Consider the following 15,157-nt stretch of genomic DNA (forward strand, 5'->3'; position numbering starts at 1 on the left):
CCCAAGCTATTTCAGAAACACTTCAACTTTGAACAGCTGCTGCGGTTTGTCCTGAGGTGAAGCGACCACCACAGTTACAGCAAAGCCAAAGGAAAATCAAAGGGAGCATAGAGAAAACAAAGGAATTTCACTGCATCTTTGGAGGAAGCAGCAAGAGGAAATCCATTACCTTTGCTACCGCTTGATGCAGATATATGTACACTTATAACAAATACTAATCTCTCTCAATCAACCTAACCCCGTGATGCCCAACAGCGACACTGTCACCAGTTTTGAACTTGTTGCCACATAATTAATCCTTTGTTTCCGATCAGATCTGCATTCAAATCCTAATGTTTTGTTCTCTGAACCTTTAAAAAGGAGCAGTTGGGGTCATTTGTGCATTACAAAGCTGTACAATACACCAGTTTTGTCTCCTGTCACCACGTGACCTACTTTTGAAGTTTCTCCCTGGATGATTAAAAGAAGAAATAGGGACAGAGCTAACACAAAATTACAAATTCTTCTGCAGGCAGTTAAAAAAAGCTGTGTAAAAATAGCCACCCACCACCCCCAGGAACCTCCAATCCACTGCACTTATTTAACACTAACCTTTTTTATTGGTTGTGAAGTATTTGGAGTCCGTCATGGTTCCAATTCCTTAAAACACCTGAAAGAGGGAACAAACAGTCAAACAGCATTCAGAGCTGACAACACCCAGTTTGCAAGCCCAGAACTCGGAGAAAGAACGCTTGGTGAGAGCATGTAACATAAGGAAAGAAGAAAATGCTTTACATCACACGCACAAGTTTCACAATCTTCATTCTGTACCAGATGTTGTTATTACTTGGGAAACCCACGGATTTAAAGGGTTCAAATGAACAGTGTCAGTGAAAATAAAACCACCTATTGTGGATAGACTGGAAAAGCAGTGGCGCCCGCCCCAGCTTTCTGATTTTTAATTGTGGAAGGAGAAAGACCATTTTCAACTGCTTATAATGAGGAGATCTCGACATGTTCTGCAGCTGTCTTTCCCCTGGGTAAACAATATCATTTTCCCCAAAAAGCAGTGCACATTTAATATCTCAACTGGAAGTGAGAAGTCCACGTTTCAGACAAAGGAAACTGTCAACTCCCCCTAACGATACATTTTTACGTTGCATCTTGATGGAAAGAACAATTAACCCTACTTGCAATAGCCACCCAGAGGCCTTTTGATTTTTCCCCCTCTTTTGTTCTTCCTAAACCCTGGAAAATGCAGAATATTTTTTTGAAAGGAAAAGCCATTACTTTTCAGTTCTCTCAAGCTTGAAATTGAAATCTTTCTTTGCCAAGATCTTACACCCCACCTCCAACACACACACAAGGTTATTAGTTTTGTGGTGCACTGCATTTTTGTGGACAGAACTGAAAAATGCCTTTGGGCCAGCAAAGCGCTTAACGGAGCTGTGAGAAAGGTCTCACCAGCACTTTGCTTGCTCCACAGAACCAAGTTATTAATACTTAGATTACAGGGATTGTCCAAACATAGCAGAGAGCCATCATTTCATTTTTGCAATTGCCAGCTCTATGACAAACATGACTCAAACAATTGCAAGTATTGGCTGAAGAACAAGCATAGGAGTAGGCAATTTTACTGTTTTTGATGATACAGTCTGCATTGTGGCTGAAAATCTATATCCCCAAAACTATCCAAAACATGCTTCTTCCTACCTTTTTACTCCTTTGCCTATTTTTTGCCCAATTCCCCTTTTCTTCTAGATACTGCTATTACCTTTAAACGTTACCAGCAAAGAAATGAGTCATTTTTTCCCTGAACGCTGCTGCCTGTTTGCCTCCAATCCTCTTGGGCCTTGCTGGCTCAACAACGAAAGGACGAGCTTAGCTCTGAACTCCGCGATGCTGCCCAGCACTGGAACTCGCTTGCTGTTTCTTAATGCTTTTCTTCCTCATCCTTTAACCAACCCCAACACCACTATCATTCTTTTCTTCTGGCCACCTAAATCATTTTAATACCTCAGGAGTTAACTTCACACGAACAGCAGCCGAGGGATAATGGCAGTTTCCATCACCTTTAATGCGTTCTACAGGGTGGCAACGCGGAGCGGTTGTGATCTTGTCCAGCCGCCAAGAAAGCAGAAGAGAAACAGAACCTGTTGCTTCGCCCAGCTCCCTGGAGCTCCTGTCTGCCCTGTGCCTGCTGGTTACCTCTCCTCACCCCAGTGAGGCCGTATTACTCAAACTGGCTTGATTTCACCCCTTTTCTGCTCCTGCCAAAGGAAGTGCACTTCGCCTGCAAGAGAGGCTTCCCCTCCTCAAACAGGGGCTGGATTGGGAGGGCCACACGAGCCACGACATAACACAGTAATCTTTCCAGCAAAGTCACAGCACCCCAGCAGAGGAGGCTACCGCGAGTCTTGTTTTATAATTAAAAAGAAGCAGCCTCATTTCAGCAGCAATGTTATTGCTGACACAGTCCTTCAGATTTGAGTCTAGCTCAAAAGACTTAAATGTTTTCATCTACCAGAATATTTGGCATGACGCCATGCAAAATGGATTCAATATAGTCTCGCTGTGCTTTGGTCTGGCTGCATTATATGAGCCTTTATCTACCTGGGTCAGACCTTCTAGCTGAGCTTGTCTGATACTGTTTTAACAGTGACCAATAGCAGATTACAGAGAAAATCCAGAGAAAAAAAAACAACACACATCACCCAGTTGTATAAAGCTACACAGAAGAACCCTTGCTGAATTTCATAGATGATATTTATACTCAAAAGCAGGATATTTCACTGTCTTTCTAACTTCAGATCACATACTTGGAAACATGGAGAACAATCACAAAAACACTCAGACTTCCAACAAGGCTAACCACAGTACCCATCTTCACAACCTCTGTTCTGACGAATGTAAAACAAGATTCGATTTATCTCAATATGAAACACAACTACCATATTCCAAGTGCAACATTGGAGAAAGCTCTTCTTCTGCAGGTACATGGATTTTTGTTTCACGTATGCCATAGCTTGCTTCGCACGTTGTTAAGAGACAGCTTGGTAGCAGTACTGAGTATAATCTACTAAGCAAACTCCTCATAGTTTACAGCAAGTCCCAGATGAAGGCCAGAAACAAAGAGCAGATTTACAAATAGCAATGTTTTAAATAACTCAAGAAAATGCCAGCTTCTTGTACACAAATTAAATTTGAAGAGAGCAGAGACAACTTACAACCATGCCACAAACATCCTTATGTTTTTAGAGAAAATCCAAAATAGATTGCCCTTGCCTTACTGTTGTTTTGTGTCCAACCAACACCCACTAAAGTAAAAACACATAAAAGGTGTTCAAGCTGACAGCAAAGGGTCCTATTCCACCCTCCCCCCCGCCCACTTCCTCCCCCCAAAAGCAAGAGATGAAGCAGAGGAATTCCTCCAGAAGCTCTGGCAATGGTTAATGCTTTAAGCATTAGCTTGACATTTAAATGTAGACCGAACCAAAAATATGACTCAATGAGAAGACTAAGGAACCATCATAACCAGAAATATAAGCAGCTTCAGTCTAAAACCATAGGGAAAACTGAATCCTGCAGCTGAGCAGCACTAGCTTTGCCCTGCGCAGAACTCGAATGTCAGCCTGGCCTGAGCTCGATACCACTGATTTCATGCAGATGTAAACAGGAACGTGGCAGATTTAAGGCCTCAACTCAGTGTTAATCTAAGCACTCTAACATTGGAAGAATCTTGTGTTCAACCTCTAAAGCCCTAATGTGATCCCCAGTTTAACCACACTTACACAGAAGCTGGTGCCCATTCCTTATGTACACATGCCCCCAGCCCCTTTTCCCCAGCGTTCCCAGCTCCAGCAGCACACCACCACCCCATGTCTACCCATTTCCCCAGGGCCCCTTCCCAGCAGCCCGACTCTTGCTCCCCAATCCTCATCCCTGTCCAGACCTGTCACTACCCCAGTAATTCACTTCCCAACTCCAATCCCATCTCCCCTCCCTAGTCTCTCCCTTGCCCTAGCACCCCGTCCCTGCCCAGTCTCCCACCCCAGTACCCCTACGCCTCACTCCTCATCCCCCCATCCCTGCCAACCACCTCATTGCCCCAGCACTTGCTCCACTACCCCACTTTTACCTACTCTCCCTTTCCAGTACCCTCAGCAATCACCCCCTGAGCCCATCCTTGCCCAATCCCCCCCCCAGGACTTGCCCCCCACCCTGGCCCATTCCCCCTAGTCCTCCCAGCTCCAGCACTGCCCTCCCAGCCAGTCCTGTCCAGTGCCTCCTCCCAGGCCCCAGATCTCACCTCACCCCTGCCCAGTCCCCCCCAGTACTGACCCTCCACCGTCCAGTACCGCCCCCCCCCAGCATCCATCCCTCATCCTAGTCCCCCCAGGGTCCCCTCCCAGTCCTCACGCCTATCCCTTCCCAGTCCTCCCAGTGCTCCCTTGCAGTGTCCCAGCAGTCTCCACCCCAGGGCCCCCAGGCAGTACCCCCATCCCATCCCAGTGCCCTTTCCCAGTGCCTCCACCGCCTCCCAGTTTCCCTTCCCAGTGCTCCCCAACCCTTCCCAGTTTCCCCTCCCAGGGCCCCCCACCGCCTCCCAGTTCCCACTCCCGGTGCCTCCACCGCCTCCCAGGGCCCCAGCACTCGCCCCCGGCGCCGCAGCAGGCCCCGGCGCCCCCGCCCCACTCACGGCGGCGGCGGGCGGCGACGGACACACCGGCTGCGGGGGCGGCCGCGGCGGAAGCGGAAGCGGAGCGGAGCGGCCGGGAGGACTCGCGAGGAGCGAGAACCAACCCTCCCCCCGCCTAGAGCGGCCGCACCCCTGCCACCATAGAGGGGCGCGCGGCGGAGACAGAGCGCCGCCGCGCCCCGCTTCCGGGGGCGGGGCCCGAGGCCGCCCGGCGCCGCCGCCGGGGTAAGAGCGCGGGGGCCGCCAGCTCCCCCTGCCGGCGGGGGCGGCGCCATGGCGGAGGTCGGGGCCCACCTCACGGCCGCCCCGGCCGGCGACGACAGGCCCTCCATCTTCGAGGCGGTGGCCCAGGACAGCCTGATGGCCGCCGTGAAGCCCGCCCTGCAGCACCTGGCCAAGGTAAGGGCCTGGCGCGGGGGAGCTCGGCAGGGCCTGTCGCCTCGCGGTCCCCGGGCCCGTTTCCCACAAAATGGCTGTTTCCCATGAAATGGCTGTTTCCCATGAAATGGCTGTTTCCCATGAAATGGTGGACAACGCGCGCTTCGCCCAGAGAACAGGAGACGTTGGCGGTGGTGGGTTTGGCGTGCGGCTGGAAGAGTTCCTTACTGGGTGATGTGCTGATCCCATGTGTAAGCAGACCTGTCGCGCCGTCCTGGTGTCGGAGGCAATGCGAGGAGCCGCTGGGCGTCCTCCCTCTACAGGCACCTCTCTCCAAAAAGCAAGTCCTATTGGTATTATGTTTCTCATTTCTCTTGTGCTCTTCAAAAACTGCATTCTGGAAGCTGTCTTCAAATTGCCTGGCAAGTGTTAACCAACAGTGTTGTGTTGTGGGGAAGTTACCTAAAGAAAAGTCAGAAGGGTTACAGGGCCTGTTCAAGATGGCAGCTGAAGTGCAGGACAAGCAGTCTGTGTCTGCGCAGAGGGTGCAGATTGATCCAAGCTCCCTCTGCCCTTGATTCAACCAAGCCAGAGTCAAGATGGAAACTGGAGTTGGCTTGTGTCCCATTGACTCAGAGAGCTCGGCTGTATTCACATGTACTCAGGGAGGCATGCATTTAGCGAGGACAGGTAACGTAGACAGTGAATATTTGACAGTGAATGCTTTGAGGGGAAACTGCTACACAGAGAGAACCTAGAGAGGCTGAACACTGCTCTCTTGGCTGAGCTTTTCGTCACCAGGATTCACATCTGGCCACAGTTGTAAGCTAGCATAGCAGTTTTGACCCACTCAGCTCACTTTCTGAACTGCAGGCACAGTTTATAGTTACTGTAATTTAGCACATGTCTCCACCACCAGCTCCTTAGCCACTTTATGTCTCTTTCAATAGGTGCTTGCTGAGTCTAATCCTGCCCGATATGGCTTCCTCTGGCGTTGGTTTGATGAGATCTACATCCTCCTGGATTTACTGCTCCAGCAGCAATATCTGGCCAAGTGCAGTGCCTCTTTTTCTGAAAACTTCTATGGCTTAAAGAGGGTAGCAATAGGAGACTGCAAACAACATTCACTGGCCTGTGCTGGCCTGCCAAAGAAGCAGCACTGGAAGTCTCTCCTTTTGCTTGTTCTTGTTCCTTACCTGAAAAGAAAGCTAGAGAAACTGGTGTCCAGTCTAAGGGAAGAGGATGAGTACTCCATCCATCCTCCCTCATCATCCTGGAAGCGCTTTTACAGAGCCTTTTTAGCTGCCTATCCGTTTGTAAACATGGCCTGGGAGGGCTGGTTTCTTATCCAGCAACTGTGCTATATCCTCGGGAAAGCTCAGCATCACTCACCCATGCTGTGGCTGGCTGGTGTTCGCCTGGTGAGACTGACTGCAGATGATATCCAGGCCTTGGAGAAGAAATTTGCAGTAGCCGCCCCGAGTCAGCCACACAGGTACATAAGAACATGGCTTAGCAGCTACTTGCTAGGGGGTTCTGTGGGTGGGTCGATGTAGAGGCAATGCCGCAAGGTGAAACTGTCTTGTTCTCCAGAAATTCTTCAAGATAAAGGTTTACATGTGGCAAAACTCTGCTCCAAAAGGGAATATCAAGATAATAAGCATAAATAAGGAACAAGTAATAGGGATTAGCTTCACAGGAGTTTGTGGTAATAAAATCGGAATGCTTTTTTGGCACTCCAGCCTCCATCCCGTTCAATCTTTAGCTGCACTTTTCTATCAAGGGAAGCAGACTGTACCCGTTTTGCTAAAAGGACTGAAACTTAGCCACTCAATTTTCCTGAGCAACAACTAGTCATGGCCACATTTAATGTCCTGTAAAATGATGGTCCATGAGTGAAATGTTCTGTGATCCAGGTCCCCTCAAACCAAACCGTTCTGATTTTAGACCTCTGAATAAAGCAGGACTTGAAATTTTTCCAAAGAGACTATGCTCTTCTTAAAACAAAAGAATCCGAGAGAAACATCCTAGCAGATGCCTCATTACAAACATGGGACATGTTAACAAAGTTATTTAGCATTAAGAAGCTGTATAGAGCAGTAACTTACCCCAGATCTTTTTTACCTTGGTTTGCAGAGGGACAAATGTGCAGTACTGATAATTTCTCCATACCTTCTCTCCCTGCTACAGCATTAAGACACAAGTCCAGTCAGCGATGAAGAAAGCATTGGGCGGCATTGCTTTCTCCCTGTCCACCGGGCTGTCGGTCGGCGTATTCTTCCTTCAGTTCCTGGACTGGTGGTACTCCTCGGAAAACCAAGAGACGATCAAATCTCTGACAGCGCTCCCTACTCCTCCACCGCCAGTACACCTTGACCACGGGGCGGACTCAGCTCTGTTACCTAAACTGAAGACCATGTGCCCACTGTGCCACAAAATTCGAGCCAATGCCACGGTCCTGTCCACGTCTGGCTATGTATTTTGCTACCGCTGTGTGTATAATTACGTGAAGACTCACCAACGATGCCCAATCACAGGCTATGCCACAGAGCTACAGCACCTCGTCAAACTGTATTCCCCCGAGAGCTGAAAGGCCTGCTCTGTGCTTTCACAGAGACGCATCTCTGAGACTAAGTGGCAGGGCCACTGGGTAGCAGTGAGCCTGAATTTGCCCTTTCTGATGTCCTAGAGAAGACTATCGACCATTACGACTTGTAAGTGATCTCTAAAGCCCCTTTGAACCTTGCAGCACATTTGAGTTTTGCTGCCTTGGTAAATTTTGATAAGGCTCTCCCTCTTGGTTTTTAGCCATTCAAACATCCTGTGACAAAGCTCCAGAGGGGTTGGACAGTCATGATCTGTCAGTCAGCATAGAAATGCCTTCAAAGGCAAACTGAAGGGGAGAAAACAATGATTTGGATAATAAGAATGCAGATGTGAGGACCAAAGAGCACTGCTGGCAAAAGTCCTGCTTGAGGGCATGGTCAGCAAATTGGAGAGCTACAAAAACCGTCCAGGCAAGCTATTCCACCCTTAGCAGCTTCACAGACTCTAGTACTGCCTGGGGCAGGCGCTGGCACTAGCGCTTCTCAAAGAGGTAGAGACAGGCTTAGACCTCTTTTCTGATCATGGTATTCATAAGAGTCTCCATGCATTTTCAGGCTACTCACCTCTGACTTAATGAGAACATTACACCCCTAATTTCCATCAACAGTTCTAAATTAAGACTTTGACTCTTTAAAGGAACAAGGGATGATGTGTACAAACACAGATACAAGACCACAAGGGAGGAAGACAAACCAGATTAAAGCAGCAATTGTGCCAGTTCATGAGAATCTCTTTCTTGTTACATGTGTCCTCGAATCTGTCGTTATCTGTTTTTACAAAGCAAAATTCTTTCTTGATTTAGAACCCAACTGCATTTGTTTTTTTTCTAACTTTTATAAAACAAAGTTTGCTCCTCTGGGGGTCTTTATTTGCACAATGGAGACTAGACTAAAGCTGCTTTTATTTTTGCAGATGATGATCATGGATATAAGATTAGTATTTTGCAGGCTGGGAATTTTTAATGTCTGTGTTTGAATTCAGTATTACATTGTAGTTATTCCAGTCCCAATCTAAACTGATCATGTAGCACATTCTTATCACAATGAAGCATGTACTTTCATCAAACAGGAAAGAGAAGGAAATGTGCCTGATGTTACGGATGCTCCTTGCTTCAGACCACTCTGATTGATCAGATACAATTTTTCTTGATGGAAGGTTGTTTTTCTTGACTCAGCTCTAGGGAGCAGCAGTTAGCTACTCCAGACATCATGGTGACATTGCCTATAGAATATGAAGCAAAGTTTGCTGCACAGAGTATACGATCTTTCCAGATTAAGAGATATGTTCTAACATTTAATTCATAAACCAGTGATCTCACTTTATCCCCATTTTAGCCCTGCTTCAGAAGACAGAAATCAATAAAATCCTCCCTTATCTGGGAGCAAGATAACAAGTGCATTGAATAGGCTAGAAAAATACAATAATTTGCATCCTCCCAAAGGTGCTCTGGAGGAAAAAAAAAGAAAAAAAACAAAAAACCTTTTCTAACAAATGGGTCCCCAATGCTTGTCTTATTATTTCTGTACAACTGCCAGCCCCTTCTACCTCTGCAGCTATGGAATAAGAACAAAAACTGTCACATTTTTCTTCCCTCCAGTAATTCTGGAATCGATAAAAAGATACCTCTATTCTTTTAGGAACCTGTTAAGAGTACACACATCTTATTGGAAAAGAAATCACATCCAGTGCAAGATTTTCTGAGATTTTCAATCACTTTTAATATAGCTGGCTTTGGGCTTGATATTAACTCACACCACTTGCTACATCAGTTTTGCTTCATACACCAAGATCATCATCTCTAATGAAAAGCCAGTATCCAAGATGCTCCATTGTTGCTACATGGTCTTAAAATAACCAGTCTGATTATACAGACATGGCACTGACTGTCCCAATGACTCCAGTGCAACTGCTCATTTAATAAAAGCTGCAGGATTTGACTGACTATTCAGTTTCAGGATAGGTTTGTTTTCCTTTGGTCCTTCCTGTACTTTCCAAATTATCTCTGTTGCTCAGTGAGAAGCTGGGCAAGCAGATAATGATTGACCTCAGAGACATAGGACAGAAGAGTGACTGATGAAGACCTACCTGCCAGCATGGTAGATCTCTTGGGCAGGATCCTCAGCCTCCTCCCCTCTAATCCAGGATTTCCTAGTAACTGCTGGACCGCACAGACCAGTTCCCTGCACTCATGCTGCTCCAGGGCCTAGACACCTCATTCTCTCATGGTTAGTAACTATTCCCCTCCCCAGAGTGGCCACTGGATGTCGTCCTGTTGGGCCCTGGCTGCCTTCCACTCCACCTCCCTCCTCCACCATGCTGTACAATGCTGAGTTCCTGCCAAACTGAGATTTGGTCGACTCCACGGCAGCTCTGGGACCTGCTCAGAACCACCTACATCTAAGCTTCACAATTTAGGACAGGCTTTAAAGAGCAATTTAACATTCAAAAGAATAATTACAGCTATCTGACTAACAGGCATTAAGTCCACAATGGTGACAGACTCAGCAGTTACCTGGCAGATTTTATTAGTGTTCCTGCAGGTGGCTGCAGAATACCAGTTTGAATTTGACTGCTTCTGCTAACTGGCCTGTCCTGAGTAGCCAAATACCCATCTGTTACATTAAGTTAGCTGCTCTAAACAACGCTACGAAACCAATTCATATTACACAAACATCCCCTTTATCTACTTGTACACTGTAATAGTACTGTTAAAGCCATGATGGTATCAAGACATACAAGGACAGACTTGTTAAGGAAAGAAATATTCTTTATTACACCAACTTTATTACACCAGTCTTCAGATTTACATACTAACTGTGAGTGCTATATGCTCATGTATCATATATATGCTCAGGAAGCTTTGTTCTGTTGCTTAATACAATTGCTTCAACATTAACAGCGGCACTGGAGTTACCTAATACATCACTGTCATAACTTGACTTTTCAAGCGTTTCAAAAAACGTTTAATGAAGCTAAGCCACATTCACAACTCGGTCACTGTTCAAAAAATGAGTGCCTTAACAACTGAATTGCTTTCCCTGCTTCCTTAACAGAAACTGCATAGCCTCTCTTGCCAAGAGAGGACCACCATATCTATTCTCCTAGGTTTGATAAAAACAAAACCCCACACATGACATACACATCCCCCATAGAAGCTTCCCTCTCCAGGAAAGTGAGAAATGAATGTAAAGCTGTCACCGAGACCTAGAAGAAAATGAAAACAGGATTAGAGAATCTTCTCCTGCACCTGCTTATTAGCCCAGCCTTTTTGGCCAGTGAAAGGGCTGCACCTTACCCCTACGCAGCCCATGTGTTTCTGTTAGTCCAACCTCTCACTAATTGCAAACTATAGTCAAACATCCAGGTGATACTGATGGTTTTTTTGGGGAAAAAAAACAAACGCAGAAATTAAAAATCCCCTCTGCATCAGCTGACACAGTCTGGGTGCTTTTACTTCCAGATACCTTTTCAGGTTAGGGAGTCACACGCCATCACAAGGGGCCATTTGAAAGTATAACACTGACTCATACTAAAGGTATTTGGAGAGTCCATCAAGGCAAAAGCATCAAAATTCAATTTAACTCATTACACTATCTGCAAATTTTCTTTAGTGAAATTGTTCCTGTGTTTTCTAAGATACAAATCACTTCCTAGAGCTGGAGAATCTGTTTTGTTTCACAGTATTTAGGTTTTAAAAGTTATGGAAACATAGCTGTATACTGTACTACTCATGCACAACTAAAAATTTGAGTCTATTACACAACTTAAAGAAAAAACTTTACATACAACAGACAAATCATTGTAAAACAGCTGATGTGAATCATGCTGGGCTCTAGCTCATGTATCGGCATCTGTGGGACTGCTGCCTAGCCCTGTCCTTCTAGGGTGTAAAGGGAAGTGTTCCCAGAAAACCCCAGTGCATAACACGTAATAAATACCCTCTCCCGTGAAGAGTTTTGGGGAATGCTTGCTTACTGCATTTTTTCCAATACCTGAATTTCAATGTCCTGCCCTACCAGAAGGGAAGCAGCCACATTACCCCGCTGCCAGGCCCTTCCATCTCGTATCTGACACGCAGCCTGAGAGAGAGCAGAGCACCAGAGCCAGGCCCAACGGCACAGCTCACTTCTAAAAATACTCCTGTCTCAGTGCTCACAATCACTAGATGATAATACAGCTGAACCAAGTGGTAATGAGGTCTCTACAGGATAACCTCCATTTTACAGAGTCTGCATTGTTTTTACAAATGGAAGATACAGTGGCACAACATCTGGAGTTTGGTAAAACACAGTCCCACACATGGGAGAGAAAGTAAGAAAACCCTGTCACAGCAAGCTCAGTACTAAACCCAGTTTTGCAGCAAGATACAGAAATCAAAACAAGTATTTGCACAACTCACTTTTCAAATCAAGGATGAACTTTTTTCTGCTGCTAAAAAATTTGCTTAAAAAGTCATAATACTTTTCACTACTTTTAAGAGCTGCATCAAACACTTTCAAGAAATGGCAAAGTTTCTTTTCATCCACGTCCTAGATGAAATTAGCCTAAATAAGCTCAGAGAGAAGATTACGTGATCATGCCCTGGTCAGAGCAAAGACACAAAGTCTCAGCAATACCAGTTCAGATAACACTTCACTCATCATTGCTTTGGGCAAATCTCATTTCCGTTCAATAAGGACATTGCTCTCCAATGAGGAACTAGAAAATTATTTTCAGGGGGAGAAAAAAAAAAACAAAACAAACATAATTGGTTCTGGGTTGATTCTTTTCAGGATCAAATGGCTTTCTACAGGACAGACTTCTCTGAAAAAAACTAAAAACTGACCCTTGCTAGATGAGACAGGAGCGGCAATTACAAGATGTAAAAACGGAACTCCTAATCGCTATTTCGACCTTACTGTACTCATCTCCATTGCACGGCAGCACTGAGGAGGCGGTACTTTGCACCAGCAATAAAGATGGATTCTCCACCCAGAGCTTGCGTGTGTTGTGTGTTCAGTCGTGTGTATAACAGAAACATGCTGGCAGAGTAACACAGGTGAAAATTCACCATTTCTCCTTCCCAAACAACATTAAGCCAGAGAAAGCACTTTTTTCTCTTGACACACCTGTATCCACAGGTCCCTTTTACTTCTCCCCACAAAAGCGTGCAGCAGATACAGGAAGCTGTTTTACACTCCACGCTCCCCTATGAATTTGGAGCACCTTTTTTCTCCTTATCACCTCCTAATGCTACAGATGATAAGGGGATGAAGCTCGTTTAGCAGGGGAGCAAGGGAAGGGAGGAAGGTGACGTGTTTGTTAGAACCAAACCGCAGCTCGGGAAGACAGGCCACGAGCCGGGATGTCAGGGAGAGCCAGGACCAGGCCAAACAGGAGGAAAAAACCTGCCCTACTTACAAACGTTGCCGAAGCCAGTGGTTCTCCCCGAGTCCAGAGGCCTGTTTCAGCGTGACACTTCCCTCGAGCCGCTCGCTTATATCCTACCTCCCACCTCCGACCCTGCACCCCAAATCCTCTCTCCTGCATGCCAACCCCATCCTCTGTGTTGCCGCCATCTCCAGCCCCCCTGCGCCCCCCTCAAATCTACCCCTTCCCCCAGCCCCGCTCAGGTCTCCCATCTCCCAGGTCCCTGCACCCCCCTGCCCCCCCCCGTCCCGCTCCGCTCACGCCCCCGCTCACCCGGGCCCGGCCGCGCGGGGGCGGAGCTGCCCGCCTTGCCCCGCCCCCCAACGGCCAAGGGCCAATAGCGACGCGCGGCGCTGCCGGCGGACTGCGGCACGAGGGCAGGGGAAGGCCAATAGGAAGGCGCGCGGGCGGCGCGCGGCAAGGCGGGAGCGTTTCCCGCCCTGAGCGGCCTGGCGCGGCCCTGAGGCGGGGGGGGGGGGGGCGGCCGGTGGGGTGCGGCGTGTCCCAGCCACCCCAGCCGGCGCCATTTCGCCTTCTGCCTCCGCTCAGTGCCTGTGCCCTGCTGGGAGCACAGGCAGGAATACACTCGGATATGCGGTGGCAGTAAGCACCCAGCTGAGGCCGTGCTCCCAGTCATGACGTTCCCAGTTCTCCCAGTACCTCCCACATGGCCGGGGCACAGCTCCCAAACCCAGCGCCCCGATGCCGGTGCGTGAGGCCCAGTGCTGCAGGACGGTGGGGAGCACGCGCCTGGCTGGGCAGGGGCAGAAGGAGATGAGAAGTCGCTGCCTCCAGCACCGGCCAGCCCGAGGGCCTGGTTCTCCCGCCACAGGGTTGTGTAGCACCAGTCACCTCACAGAAGGGGGATGCTTAATGGGATGTGGCAGCTCAGTGAAGACTATCAAACCCCTTGCAAAAAAGAGGGAAGAAAAAATAAAAATATTGGTGAGAAAAATAAAAATTTTCCAAGACTTCAATGGAAGATGCTTTGGAAGGGAAAGTAGTATTATGATTTAATATGTTAAAATAAAGCAAGTGCTTGTTTGGTTAAGGCTAGAATGATAAATAGCATCCCATTATTTTACTGCCATCACTCATTTCTTCCTGGCAGCTAGCTATTTGCAAGGAATCCTTGCATGACAAGCATGCCTGCTACAGACATGTATTTCCCATGATTTCTGTGGGGAGGGTCTTTCTGACTTTGCTCAGTGCTTTTCTGCGCTGGATCAAGAGGAGGATCCCATCGGAGGGGCAGACACAGAAAGGAAGTACGCAGGGAAATGCAGTCCTGCAGACAGGCTCCCTTTCCTGAGGACCGATCTTCTTGAAGAGACCCCCATGGTGCTTTATCCTTGGCTTTAACAAAACCATGGCAGACAGCAATTTTACCACAGCCATTTTCCCTTTGGAGGAGAAAAGCACCCCACAACATCTTTGGCTGTTCTGGCTTCGACGGGAGTGCTGGGTTTGGTATCACCCCAGCGCTGGTGAAGGGGGAGTCCCTTTTACACAGGGTGGAAGCAAAAGCATTTGTATTTTGTGTATGAAGCTGTATGTCTGCACACAAACAGAATATGTTTCTATTTCCTTGCTCTTTTTTTACCACATTTCATTTCCTCCCACCTCCCCTTGGGGAAAAGAAAAAAAAAACAAACACACACAACTTTGTTGAACCCAGGGTGCACTCATCCTGCTACCCTAAGACTTTGCAGTCAAACCCGCAACTTCCCTGGTTTCCTGCCCTCTCACTATGGCCCGGTTCTGGCGCCTCTGCCAAAACACGGCCCCGAGGAGGGAGGTGACACTGTGGTAACCTACACCTTTAATTATTTCAGCGGAGAGTTGTATGTGGACATTATTGCAGAATAAAAGCATTGGCTGTGCCAGGGCGAAAAGGTAAAAATATTGAATCCGTTATTGCAAATAGAGATAAGCAGAGCCTATCTTCTGCATGAGACTTTCCAGCTTGCTGTCCTCTTCTCCAGCTTCCGGGACTGTATCCCTGACTCTGGAGCTGCGAGAGGGTTAATGAAGTTGAAGCTTTCCGCGTGGAACACACAGTGCCCCCGTGAACAGACTGGTTGA

The 15,157-nt window shown here is 47.5% G+C and overlaps 2 protein-coding genes, 1 long non-coding RNA gene and 1 other non-coding gene across 8 annotated transcripts in view; 1 reads left to right on the forward strand and 3 right to left on the reverse strand.

The window, feature by feature from the left end:
- AP2B1 (adaptor related protein complex 2 subunit beta 1) overlaps positions 1–4,736 on the reverse strand; it is an 81,204-nt gene extending 76,468 nt beyond the window's left edge. For 2 of the 4 annotated variants that reach the window (XM_067309421.1, XM_067309419.1), the window contains exons 1-2: positions 4,679–4,731; positions 592–649 (exon numbers count right to left, since the gene is read on the reverse strand). In XM_067309421.1, coding sequence (XP_067165522.1) covers positions 592–628 — 37 coding nt within the window. In that variant the 5' untranslated portion in view covers positions 629–649; positions 4,679–4,731. Of the gene's footprint in view, positions 1–591; positions 650–1,995; positions 2,070–4,678 lie in introns of those variants that run through there. The other 2 variants (XM_067309420.1, XM_067309422.1) reach the window with 2 other exon arrangements.
- Positions 4,737–4,862: 126 nt separating this feature from the next.
- PEX12 (peroxisomal biogenesis factor 12) lies at positions 4,863–8,517 on the forward strand. 2 transcript variants are annotated; one of them, XM_013958264.2, is made up of 3 exons: positions 4,863–5,077; positions 6,007–6,551; positions 7,247–8,517. In XM_013958264.2, exons 1-3 carry the CDS (start codon positions 4,952–4,954, stop codon positions 7,644–7,646), a joined length of 1,071 nt encoding a protein of 356 aa, XP_013813718.2. In that variant the 5' UTR covers positions 4,863–4,951; the 3' UTR covers positions 7,647–8,517. The 2 variants fall into 2 exon arrangements, with proteins under 2 accessions (XP_013813718.2, XP_067165716.1); XM_067309615.1 differs by lacking the exon at positions 4,863–5,077 and adding an exon at positions 5,094–5,396.
- Positions 8,518–12,208: 3,691 nt separating this feature from the next.
- On the reverse strand, positions 12,209–13,216 carry LOC136993931 (uncharacterized). Its single transcript, XR_010886196.1, has 2 exons — positions 13,064–13,216; positions 12,209–12,361 (listed from the first exon to the last, which is right to left on the reverse strand). It is a non-coding gene; the product is annotated as an uncharacterized lncRNA (long non-coding RNA).
- LOC136993965 (Z30 small nucleolar RNA) lies at positions 12,214–12,311 on the reverse strand. The gene has a single exon (XR_010886243.1). It is a non-coding gene; the product is annotated as a Z30 small nucleolar RNA (small nucleolar RNA).
- Positions 13,217–15,157: the final 1,941 nt, after the last annotated feature.

Source organism: Apteryx mantelli, chromosome 22 (genome assembly GCF_036417845.1).
Source record: "Apteryx mantelli isolate bAptMan1 chromosome 22, bAptMan1.hap1, whole genome shotgun sequence".
In the NCBI taxonomy this organism is placed as follows: Eukaryota; Metazoa; Chordata; class Aves; order Apterygiformes; family Apterygidae; genus Apteryx; species Apteryx mantelli.